The sequence below is a fragment of the Lissotriton helveticus genome, chromosome 5_1 (assembly GCF_964261635.1).
Source record: "Lissotriton helveticus chromosome 5_1, aLisHel1.1, whole genome shotgun sequence".
Lineage (NCBI taxonomy): Eukaryota > Metazoa > Chordata > Amphibia > Caudata > Salamandridae > Lissotriton > Lissotriton helveticus.
In genome coordinates, this window is record NC_136065.1 from 632,139,304 (window position 1) to 632,152,980 (window position 13,677).

At 42.9% G+C, this 13,677-nt stretch overlaps 1 protein-coding gene across 1 annotated transcript in view; it reads right to left on the reverse strand.

The window, feature by feature from the left end:
* The window catches only part of PRODH2 (proline dehydrogenase 2), a 447,859-nt gene that overhangs the window by 172,753 nt on the left and 261,429 nt on the right, over positions 1-13,677 (reverse strand). Inside the window, exon 7 of the mRNA XM_078643011.1 lies at positions 9,862-10,028. Within this exon, the coding sequence (XP_078499137.1) occupies positions 9,862-10,028 (167 nt within the window). The remainder of the gene's footprint in view (positions 1-9,861; positions 10,029-13,677) is intronic.

Genomic DNA, 13,677 nt, shown 5'->3' on the forward strand with positions numbered 1-13,677 from the left:
TAGGTTATAGACCATATATAGTTAGGAATTCGCATTTACAAAACCTTGAAAATTCACTGAAAAAACCATAGGTTATAGACCATATATAGTTAGGAATTAGCATTTACAAAAGCTTATTTTACTCACACAAAACCATTGAAATTCCATATATAGTTAGTTGCACTAACTATATATCGCGCACCCGCAATCCACTGCTGATGATGTCACATATTACATCATTCATGACATGGTCAGTGACATCACTGATGACATCACTGATGACATCTCAAATGACATCACTGATGACATCACTGATGACATCTCATTTGACATCAATGACCACATCACTGATGATATCATTCATGTGACAATACAATGCATCTCCTCACATTTTAATATAACCTCTGTTACACCCAGTGTTAAATACAGAGTATAATTTTTGAAACCATTGACACACCAATACTAGTTACTACATACGCACTCACTGATTCCTACGTCTACACACACATTCACTCATTCACCCATACAATCATTCATACATACAATCACTCATCTTTACAACACTATCATATGCACTCATACACCTATACAGACACTCACACTCTGCCACTCATCCATGGAGTTACTCACACACCTAGTCAGTCCTGTAAAGAATCAATCACACTTCCATTTTCTTGTCTATACAGTTAAACATAGAGCACCTTACATTTTCAAACATATACTAACACATACTTACTCTCTTATACAATCGTTGATACAAGTACACATTGATCTGCACAGAGTCACACACCTCCCAGCCAGCCACACACACACTCAGTCTCCCATACAAATACTTGGACAATCAATCAATAACCCATATAGTTATCATATAGCTACTGATCAACACATGCAGCAGTTTACAGAACAACAGACATAATTATGCACAAATTAAGACAGTTTAGTCACTAACCCATGCATTCAGTGAGACACATTTAATCACTCACTCATACAGTCAGTCACGCACCTACTAAATCCTTCATCCAGACACTTCTACATCTACTCATTCCTCAATATATAAAACATATTTAAACTTTACAGAAACACACAGTCACTGGATGATGTTATCAGTGATGTCATCAGTGATGTCATTTGAGATGTCATCAGTGATGTCATCAGTGATGTCACTGACCATGTCATGAATGATGTAATATGTGACATCATCAGCAGTGGATTGCGGGTGCGCGATATATAGTTAGTGCAACTAACTATATATGGAATTTCAATGGTTTTGTGTGAGTAAAATAAGGTTTTGTAAATGCTAATTCCTAACTATATATGGTCTATAACCTATGTTTTTTTCAGTGAATATATGTATGCACGAAATACTCCACAGCAACCTCCAACCCACTCGGACCGGCGAAGCAGGATACGGACCACAGGATCTGATTGAGGTTCTTTATTCAGTCAGGTTCTGGTTTTTGTAAACAGCAATGACGCGTTTCGGGCTCCGAGCCCTTGTTCACATGCAGAGAATTGCGGTTTCAATAAATTTTTTATATAGTGCAAAAAAGTAAACACGCCCACTGTCCACCTCTAGCCCAGTCATGTGACCGTAGACATGAAAGACATACTGCGATTTGAAGTTTAAATACTACACCACTTTTTCAATCGAATATATAAACAAACAACATGAACTTACGGCATATATGCGCACAATTCATTTTATGTTTGTATATTCACAAATGGCAGTAAAAACATGATAGCTTTTCACCCCTTGTCCCTCATATATTATCAGAAATGCCTTTCTTGATAAACATCATGGGATAAACCCTTAAACACAAAGGGGATTAGTATTTGTCACGTACTGAAATATACGGTCAACTGATTCCTTTCGGAACAAAAAGAGATTGCTGGGGTGTGTGTGAATGGTACTTCATCGTAAAGTGCTACTAACAGTGCCAACATTCATCTGCCAAAAGCTGTTTAAAATAAAGTGTGATATTTTGAGAATATAAAGTGCGTTCGTGTATGATAAAAGAGCCTAGATGTATATGCTTAAATATTGCTTTCATTAAAAATTGGTTATAACCATATTTCATTCATAAAAAGCACGTATAAAACATTACATAAAACATAAATTTCATCATATTTACAAGTGATACTAACCCTATGTGGAATAAATACACATCTAAATATGAGAGGGAAAACAGATGGTAAATTGTTTTATCAGAGAACAGAAGGACTGGATTAGACTGGAAATAGTTAACCGGGAACCTGACTACCTAATATCTAAAATGATAGCAGGAAGAAGCACAACATCCATGAGATGGAGAAACCCCACAGGCAACAGGGAACCTGACTACCTGTAGGGAACAAACAGACACCACCACCGCTATTGCAGACTGAAACCCCTGATTCTATTAAAACAGGCAAATAGACCCCACAAGCAACAGGGAACCTGACTACCTATAGGGGACAGGCAGGTGTGCCGCCTCTGTTATTGAAATAAGACCTTGTCCCAGATTCTACAGATTAGGCAAGCAAATGCGGGAGGTAACCTCAAGAAGCTATAGTGCAGGGAACAAAGTTCAAAGAAGTTCTTATAAATAAGTATGCATGTCCTCTGTGTTATTCAAGCCATTTGGCCATTTGCTGTCAAACTCAAGGATCATACGTGTTTCTAATTGTCTTAATCGTTGTTCCCTGTTACCCCCCCGCCGCAACTTGGGGACAGATCCCACTACATGATAAGACAGACAGCCAACGTCCTTATTGTGTTTTTTCAAAAAGTGACGTGCAACCGGGTACGCCGGATCACTGTGTAGAATAGCTCTAAGGTGTTGTAGAATCCTGACGTGCACCTGTAGTTTTGTACTGCCTATATAGTTTAGGCCACAGGTGCACGTCAGGACATACACAGCAAACTCTGTCTTGCACGTATGATTACCAATGATAGGGATTTCAGTGGAACTAAAAGGGATCTGATAGTGAGTTTTATTAATCCCAAATTTGCAAGCCTTACATGTAGAACATTTACGGAACCCTGCCGTGGGTTGCAGCCATGTAGTTTTCTGTTTCAACTCTGGACTGGCTTTATCTAGGACTGACCCCATGCTTTTGGCTCGACGAAAAGTGACCAAAGGTTTATTTGGCAAAGACCAACTTAATATGTTGTCAGTTAGCACTATTGGCCAATTTTTCTTCATGATAGCCCGAATTTTCTTTTCTTCATTACTAAAAGCTGTGATGAATCTGGGGCAGTCATTCGATTCCTTAACAGATGTAAGGGGTGGAGCAGTATCATCTATATTGGGAGAGTCTGAAGAGAATAGACTTTCCCTGGATCGTAAATTGGCCTTAACCAAAGCCTGATTAAAGATGACATCAGAGTATCCACGTACTTTAAGTCTAACCCTGAGTTCTTCAACACATCAATCAAAATCCCTGGTTGAGCTACAGATCCTCTTAAGACGGAGAATCTCACCATATGGAATATTATAAATGGTGTGTTTCGGATGGAGGCTGGTGGCGTGCAGAGTGGTGTTTCCCGCCGTGGGTTTTCTATAGAGAGTGGATTCTAATTTATCATTGTTGACATAAACCTTCACATCAAAGAATTCTATTTCTTTACTGCTGATGTGAGACGTGAACTTAAGGTTTAGGGAGTTATTGTTAATTTCATTCAAAAACATAACAGCTTCCTCTTCATCCTCTTGCCACAGAATAAAAATGTCGTCTATGTATCTTAAATATTTGATAATTTTTTCTTTGACCCACACCTCATGTGTGGCGCTGAGAACCCGCTCCTCCCACCAGCTTACGTGTAAACACGCATAGCTGGGGGAGAAAGCAGGATCCCATCACCACGCCTCTCAATTGCCTCCATATAACTTTCCCAAAGATGAAAAAGTTGTTATTCAAACACCATTCAATTAGGCTAAAAATAACCTTGTTAAGTTCATAGTATTCCACAGATCTTTTGCCCAGGAAATATTCAGCAGCTTGCAAACCGTCAGTATGTGCTATGCTCGTATATAAGGACTCCACGTCCATAGTTATTAATAACATGTCCTCTTGCCACTCCAACTCACTTATTTATTGGAAAAAGTCACTCGTGTCGCGAACTTAACTAGGCAGATTCTTTACCAGGTCCTGCAAAAAAAAAGTCAATATATTGTCCAACTTGTTCGCTTACACTCTTTATAGCAGAGATGATTGGTCTGCCAGGTATGGGGATGATGCCCTTATGAACCTTTGGTATAAGGTAAAATACTGGACGAACAGGAAATTCATTATACATATTTGAATTCCTCCCCTGAGATTAAACCTTCTCTGCGCCATTTGTGTAGCAATTTCAAAAGATTTTCTTTGGATTTCGTGTAATTCTTATTAGTTGATTTCTCATAGCACATAGTATCCTGTAATTGTCTGTAGGCTTTGGTAGTGTAGTCCTTTTTAGGCCAGATGACAGTGTTACCCCCCTTATCAGACATTTTTACCACAATTTCAGGATTGCTGCTCAGTTTTTTCATGAGGGTGTTGTACTCTGCCTGTTTCCGATGGGATGTTTGTCTCTTATATCTGCGTGTTTTTCTGTATAGTTGTTTCATTTCCATAGTTACACCGCGTCTTTAGCCATGAGCGGAATAAAGCTAGATTTGATTTTGAATGGAGTGATTCCAGCTCTTTTTTGTACCATATTGATTTTATTCAATCTCATTTGCGTATTCAAATCCAAATCTGGGCCCATAAACTGGGAATCAGTTGCTTGATCGAGGTCATAAAGATCAGTGAGGATAGGAACATCAGCCGCTAACAAATCTACCTCTTCTGGTAATGTTGTTAAATTGGGGTGGACAAAATAATTTACAACAAGGGGTGGTGATGGACAGAGTCTCTGAATTAAGCAGAGTACTCTCACCCAGTCAAGAGATCAGGGCTAGATCCAACACCGTTTTTTAGCTCATTGCACCATCCCAGTCCCCGGTAGCTTGTCTCCTTTCTGGCGAAGAATTGGCTTGGTAGTTTGGCCTGCCCTGTTCCCATGATGCACTGGGCCAGGGACAGACTAATTTGCATATAGCCAGGTTCTGAGCTGGGATGGGGCAGTGAGATAAATAACGGTGATGGATCAAGCCCTGATCTTTGGACTGGGTAAAAGTGGTCTGCTTAATTCAGACACTCTGTTCATCACCACCCCCTTTTCTGTATCGTTAAATTGGGGTGTGCAGCTGAACTTGTGCCTACTTTCAAATTTTGAACGGCAAAGAACTTTTTCAGTTTATATGCTGTGTTATATTTGCTATCATTTTCCTGGTGCATTAGTTTTTCGGGTAAAGAACTTGGGGCCAGAATTATCAAAGGTTTAGCATTGCACTTGTGCCAGGCAAGAGGACACAGGGCGACGAAAGCCTAGAACGATATTTAGCAATACATGCAAGGCCACATTGCGTGGCCCTCTGTGACTTGGAAAATCTGGAGTAATGCAAGATACTGCATGTTGCTGCCTGCATTAGTCTGCCTCGAGGAGGTGTTTCATGGGTGGAGCATGGGTGTTCCCACGCATCCACCCATGGATTGTGACGCATTCCCATATTTACAATAAGTGGTAGACTGGTTGATGCGTAAAAATGCTACATGGTTTTCAGTGAAGGCGTAATGAGGAGAAATGTGTTTGTTTTCCTAGTTGTTTCCTCTTTCGATGTATGCTGCACTCTGCAGCACACATAGGAATAGGGGAAAGCCTCCAAGGAATGTTTTTGTGCAGGAAGGTGTCCCTTCATGCCCAAAAACAATCTTGCCTGCAATGCAGGCACCCTTGCACGGCACCTGCGTTGTAGCTAGGCAGCACATAGTGCACAAGAAGAAGGCAGGAATGTTGAATATAATGATAGATATGGCACATTCTTGCCCTCTCCGCTGCCATGTAATACAGCACAGCAAGGTGCTTTTCTTTGCTGCAATGCGTGCCGTTTTGATAAATCTGTCCCCTAGTTTCTTAGTTCTCCAGACTTAATACAGTTGAATTGTACTGAAAAAAGCTCAGAATTGTGAGAGAACTCAAGAAATTGTCTCATGAGTAACAATAAATGTCAGCAGACTCCATGTGGTTGAGCCACAGGGCAAACAGGGGCTACTGGGCCACAGTCATCGTATGACGGGTTTGTTTGCAGTGGTGTACTGTGTCTCATTCTACTGTGGCTCTGCGAAGTGGCCCAAGTAGATTCTTTCCACACTTAACTTTCAGGGTAGCAAGGGCAAGCTGTCAAAAGCTTCTCAGGAGATTGTGTGGGCAAGTGAGACTCCAAACTCAACAGTAAAACAACAAACACAGTAAATCATTGCCCAGCGCTTGTCTTTTTAGTAAAAGAAAGTATGTTTACTATCACAGCAATATGGAATTCTACACGATTAGATAGAAGTAAGACCACAAGATTAAACAATCTCACTGACATGGTTCTGAATGAAGCACTACCCCCTCCATGGTTCCCTTCATCCGATTCTACAGTGTCACCCAATGTGTATGGTCACCTCCCCTCAAGTAGGGTGTAGGCAACATAAGGCAAGGATGCAAGTTTTACTATGCTGTCCACAATCTGAAAGTGTAGACGACCCCTTATGACACAGGTTTGTCCCACCGATGCTCTCACTTACAGTCAGCATCTTTTTGTTGTTCCACACATCTGGGCTTCTACACCAGGACAGTCTCTACTTCTGCAGAGCCAGGTACTCTCCTTTCCTTTCTGAGTAGGTAGACATCTGTGTACTAGGAAGACCCACAGCTTCTCAAGCAAGTTGCGCAGACTCCAGATGATCTCCTCTCACCTCTGCAAAACTGGATGTCATCCAGACAGTAGCACTGGTCTTCGAGCAAATGTGGAGCACTAACTTCTTTGGTCCAGAAGAACTTTGAACAGGAACAAAGTGGGTGATTTGGGTCCAGTTATATACCTCTTTTTCAGACACTGTTTACGGTCTCAAACTCGTTTGAGGTAGTTCCTTTAAAATGTATATCGCTGGCTATAGTGCAGACACAGCTTTTTTAGAAGGTGATGGCTCTCACATCCGGTAGTGATAATGGTGGTTCCATGTAGGACTATCCAAAACGTGTGCACAATGAAGTATGGTACCCATGCACCTGGTTGTTTTCAGTCTTTAGGGCAGACCCTGCTTAGAAATTTCCTCAACTTTAACAAAAGAATATGCTAAATTAACAATCCATCACTAAAGGTATTCACAATTTCAAAGGGCCACCCTGTTTCCATCCTCCAAAATTAAACCTGCCACTCCCAGCAAACATACTCACTCTGCCCACTGTTAGACCTGGCCTCATTGGCGTGGGTCTCCCTTCCTCTTTTCACTTCCTATCTTTTATGTTCGCTGGATTTAGAAGCTCTGGGCGCCGTGCCACTGCTACTTAGTGCCACAGCGCGAATGCTCCCTGTGTAAAGATGACTGTTTGAATTAGGATAACCTTAATGCCTAGATCTGTGTAGCATGTTCTAATAGCGAGTTACCCTCCATTTCACTGTTACTATTGTGAAGCTACCCGTTCTCATAGGCCAGAATGGGCAGGTTGAGGATTACCTTCTATAATCCTATCTGACCCCAGGAACCTGATAGGAACTTCTAGTTTGATATGTTTATGCTCAGGACATTGAGATACAAATTTTAGTAAGGACCATTTATATATCCCATGTTGGAAAATGCCTCTTCTGAAAACGCGGTATTTTCTTGCCTAAGCCTTCCTGTAGGATTTGCTAGTATGTGTTTTAGCATATGGTTTTGGAGCAGCAGGCCCAGCTGGGTCAGACCTGGCTGAAGCGAGAGATCGGTATTCAGAGCATGGGGAGGGGTGACTCTTTGATCTGAGCAAGGCTGTGCCTGGTAAGGTGAATGATAGCTCCACCTCCCATGGGGCGTCTGATAGCCGACCTCCTCATTCTGAAAGGGCAGGATGTCGCCGTGTAAACCAAGTGCGCCCCGACCCCACCAAACTGGTTCTGACTGGATTGAGTGATTTGTGACTTTAGAGAACAAAGACTTTTTAGGTATAAAACACTGCACTGGAACTTTGTTCAAGTGTGTTCCTTCTGGATGCCAAGACGAAACTCTGTCTGAGTGAACAGAGGAAAGGACTTTGAAACTTTCACCAAGCTTCCTGAAGAAACTACCCGAGGGCCTGAATTGAGAGCGCGTCATGCTGAAGTCTCAGGGACATTAGACTTCACCCCGTCAGCCTGTGCGAGGGATTCTGCTTGCAGGTGAGGCCTCAGTCGAGTGATCCGGAGCCTCTAGTTCTACTGTGAGGAACGCGGACTGAAAACCTTCGCTGAATCTGCATGGGGCGCTGCAGCTAAGAGAGAGCTGCCGCCGCTGAGACCACACCTGAATTTGAACCTTTGAAACCCTCACAGAGTCTGTGTGGGCCGCTGCAGCTAAGAGAGAGCTGCCGCCGCTGATAGCCTGCCAGAATTCGAACTTTTGGAATCTTCGCTGAATCTGTGTGGGCCGCTGCAGCTAAGAGAGAGCTGTAGCTGCTGAGTGCCCTCCGTTGTGCCAGCCTGGTCGAGATCACCCTTCGTCCCGTGGGCTGCCGCAGCTAAGAGAGAGTTGATGCCGCTGGGTGCCCGCACCTTTGCCAACTTTGCATCATCTTGATTCGTCCTGTGGGCCACCGCAGCTAAGAGAGAGCTGCTGACATTGAGTGCCAGCACCTTTGCCAACTTTGCATCATTGTGATTTGTCCTGTGGGCCGCCACAGCTAAGAGAGAGCTGCTGCCACTAAGTGCCCGCATCTTGTTCACCAGTGTTGAGGATTGTCGCTATTATCACGTAGGCCGCCGCTGCTAAGAGAGCTGCTGCTGCTGTGAGCCCACCACGGAGCTGAAAGACAAGTCATCGCCACCACCAGCCCGGGCCGTCGCAGCCACGTGCTGCTGCTGCTGAGAGCCCACCTGTTCCCGAGTGCCAGAATAATTGTGGGTGCATGCTGCGGAACCCTGCAGCCAATACTTGTGGCCGCTGGGAGTCTGCCTGTCACCGTCTCCGCTTTTTTGAGAAGCTGCATGCTGCGTGCTGTGTCCCCTTCCGACCCCTACCTTGAACTCAGTCAGTGTCACGTTTTGGTGAATACGTTATTGCCTTTTTGAGTCCCTATTGGCTTACATGCATTGTAGTTAACGCTTTGAGAGTCTTGAGTTAAACCTTAGATAAAGATATTATTTTTCTATACCTACCTGAGTTGTGTCCTTTTGTGGTGTCATTACTGCCTTATTGTGCATAGTTAGAAATGCTTCAGACACTGCCTCTGAGATATGCCTAAATGCTCATGCTACGTTACCACAGGGTTGAGCAAGGGTTGTCAAAGGGGGTAGTCCACTTGCCCTAACTTAGGAAGAAGGGTCCCTATTTGGACATAGAAATAGAGACCCCCATTTCTAACACCCACAATGTACACATGCACTTGACCCACACTGTGCACGTTAGTGCAAAGTTTACAGTGCCATGTTGAAGCAGCACTTTTCCCAGCTGCGGCAGCTGCAGGTAAGAGCAGTGGGGCCAGGTGAGGGGGGATTTTGACTTTTCCCCTAATGGGACCAGTAGTCCACACTACTTTCTGACACAGAAAAAGATCTTGAGAAGGGTACATACCTGTGTACCATCTAGGCGACCTTATTGTCTCAACAGTGAACAATAAAAGTGTGCAGTTTCTTTGTGGATATTCTACACTACCTCTTGGATATGGAGTAGAACTAGTGAAACTTGCCTGGTGTCTATTCAGAAAGAGGACAATCAGTCTGCATCCTGTTTGACCCGAACCGTGCATGTCACTCACTGACACACACGCAGGACTATCACATGTCCCAGTACAGAATTCTGTCACTTCAGCGCTCTCCTCACCTGCTGTTAGTGGCCTCCCAGTCTGGATTGATGGGGTCTGGATAATTCCTCTCCTTGGCCAACTTGCGTTCTTTGTCCATGTACGCACCTCGGACCAGCTTCACCCCAAAACATATGCCCAGGCGCTGGGCCAGTCCCAGGTCATTAGTCAACAAATTGAAAGAGTCCTGTGTCATAGGGAAGAAACCACAAATAGAAATGGGGTAATAGCAGTGGTAGTATGGCATGAGAAACAACTAACCCACATCTGAAACGGTGTCTTACTTTCTTATCACAAACATGTTTTGACAGAATTCGGGTATAAAAATAAAGCACCTTCACTAGTCACCTGTAAACAGTTTATTACAGGCATCAAGTCTTGTAATAGTAGCCCAGCTGCACCAAGCCACACAATGTTAATAGGAGCCTAAAGCAGTCAACAGCTGTGCTCGCTGCGGGCGGATGAAGAACGTCCGCTGGAGCCCTCGGTGTTTCACAGGCAAAAAAGCTGCCAGCCCTCAACCCAGCACAACTGAAAGTGGAAGGTATCCAAACACATCAGTGAGAAAAAACAGTGCTTTAATTGGGATGGTACTGTCAGGTAGGGAGTGCCTGCACTTCTTTATTTTGAGAGATAGAGTACCGCCACTTCTCAGCAGAGGTGCAATACTTTTAAGCGGAGAGTACCGGGATTTCTATGGGGCAAACAGTACTCTTGTATTGGGTACCTATACTGCTATTTTCAATTTCAAGAGCTGGGGGAAAAAAAAGAGGCATTCCCACTCTGAGAAATGCAGCATTGGATTCAGAATAGGGGGGATTCAGAGTACCAAGGTCAGTAGAATCAGAGGGCACTGCTGACACTTTTACTTTACAATAATTAACTTTTTTCAACCTTAGACTATAAGATCAATCAAGTACAAAAGATCATAAAATACATTTTCAGTGATTTGTTACATTCCAACACAATTGAATAGACAAACACAGATAGAAACCATCTTTAAGTTTTTGGCTAAAACACTATTTTAAAATATTCTGTATTCATCCAATATATAATAAAACATGCAGGAAAGTACCAAAGCAAGTTAAACTGCAGATAATAAGCCAATCAATCTACTATTTGCTAAAACCAGATGAATGCAGATAAAACCAGCTAGAAAGCTGACGCTAAATAGAAATACTCCATTAAAAATAAGCTTAATTAATCCAGTATATGATATAAAGTGCAAGACAGTACAACGATCAATTAAAGTGAAAATTATAAGGCGATCAATCTCCTATTTGATAAAACCATACATGAATAGGATGCAAGAGTAAAATGTATATGAGGATCATGGAACGTTTGGAGAAAAAACAAGGCTGTGCAACATTGTACAAAGTTATATTTCAGGAACAAGGGGCGTATATACTTTTTCCATTCATAGAAATAGAATTTACAGAAACATATAAAATGAAGATTAGATTGAGGGGAAATGCCGTCACAGGGACAGGCTGACAATTCATCAATTAAATAAGTCACTGCAGGAAAGCTCAGCATGCAAGGGCTGATATTTAATCTGAATCACACTAATACATATCGGTGACGGATATTTGTCACAGAGACCAGGTACGAGTTAGCTTCTCCAAGGGTAGGCCCAGATATAACGCTACCATGGTTTTGTTTGCAGTAATGTGCATGCCATTCATTTGCCCTATGCACTTTAGAGCGGGATTTCATTTCAGCTTTTGGGGTATTCAAACAGTTAAGTGGGCCATTAAATAGAGATTCAAAGCCCAGTGTTGACAAGTGTAGGAAAGTAGGATCTGCTTCTTATGGTTACTCCCACTTTTTGCTGAATGTAATGCTGTTTTTGACTAGTCTTATTGTTGGGCGTCCAGTGCGGGAGAATTGGAAACGTGGTGAAAGGACTACAAAGTTTACTCTAGCTGAGGATCCGGATGGATTCCAGCTGTGGACCCAAAGAGGATAATAATACTTGTTGACTCACGGGTGCCTGTCGTAGCAGTTTGCAGTTTTGCCGTTTGGAGACGCAACTCACCGGGGACTCCGAAGACCAGCAGTCCATTTTCTCGCGCAGCTGTGTCCTTCTCTTGTGCTCCCGCCCCCAGCCTGGATACATTTATTGGTACTTTCACTTTCCGCCACGTAGGACGCGCGCGGGGAGAAGCCCGGGACAGGGGCGGGACCGTCCAAGGCCGTCAGAGGTCGAAGGAGGCCGGGCTGGGCCCATCCTCTTGGCGTTCCTGTCTTTTGTCCTGTTTCTGGCAGCATAGACTTTAGTAAGATTTACAATTATTTCATCTGCACTGATAAAGGAACTGAATAATCTGCCTCTTACGAACATTGGACGCAGCTAGAAATTGTTATTTGTACTTCAGTTCTTGTGTTATTGGATTTAATATTATATAGGAAATAGATTATAGACAATACTGTTATACCCGACGGTTATTGTACCTTTGTAACTGTATAATATTCTAGAAACGATATGGGGAAAAGGAAAATGAATAAATCCAAGGCAGGAAGGGCTCCCTTGGATCTGAAATCAGATAGTACGTCCTTAATGAAATATTTAACTGGGGCAGTGGGGGCAATTGATAAACAAATCTCGAGTGTGGAAGGCGCCCTAATTAAAGATAAGGAGGCCCTAAAATCTGCTGAGTGTAGTAAAATGTCGAGCACTACAGACGCCCTATCACTAGAACTTTTAAGGTCGCCACAATTACCACAGGATGTAAGTAATGGTTGCGTACTTATAGGGGGGGATGACATTTTGTCAGATGATTAAGATGCTCAGTCACGCCCACCCCCTAAGAAAGTGTGTATTAAGATCAAAAAAGCCTGGACAGAAAGTTTACCCCCCTTGGTTCATAATGCGCCGAGGAACAAACAAACTATGGCAACAGATTCTACTCGGAAGAAGATACCTCCTTTTTTGGGGGCAAATAAAAATAAGAATAAAATAAACCAGGGGAAAGGTATTAGTACTAGCACAGGTAATAATAGGGGCCAAAGAGCTACTATTAGTTCTAATGACATGGAGACATTTTTCATGGACCTAAATATTAAACTGAGGACCCTCTTGGATCCCATAGAGAACAGGCTGAACCAGATCGAGCTTAATCAAACGATCATTCTGAGTAAAATAGCCGAGTTAACCTCCAGACCTCCTGGAACGGAAGGCGCAACAAATAGGAAAGGCGCAAATAAAACTACCACGAATGCTATAGAAATTGGTATTAATGAGCATAGTAACGCACATCATAATATTACACATCCGGGAAGGGAGGATAGCCAGCCAAACAGAAACAGGCCCTGTCAACAGGGAAAGAAAGGAGACCTAAGTTTAACACAAAATGGCCCTGAAATAAACAAATATAGTGCCCATGGAAAAGGGAAAACCTTAAATCTCCCGCCCGCTGCAGCCCCGTATACCATTATCCTTGCAAATGTTCCTATATTAACTGAGCCTGATAAAGAGTCATGGTCTATGCTACGGAATAAAACTATTCATCACCTAGGCAGTAAGAGCGGCTTAACAAAAGAAATGTTTGGGTCTTTTAAAATGGTAACAAGAACTTCCTGGATGGGAACAGGCAGAAAACCTTCTAAAGGAGATTGTATAGTCCTAACATTGGCATTGCCAGCCCTGGTTCGTGATGTTCTGACCCGTACTAGCTCCTATGAGTTAAATCAGAAAGGTATAAATGTCCTTCCCCTTGGCTTCTTTTATAGGCCCCCCTTAGTTAGGAGAAGCCCAGATCTGAGCAGCTATTATCAGAGGCCCACAACCCATGGGTACAACCAGATATACAATGTCCCAATAAATAATAGGTTTA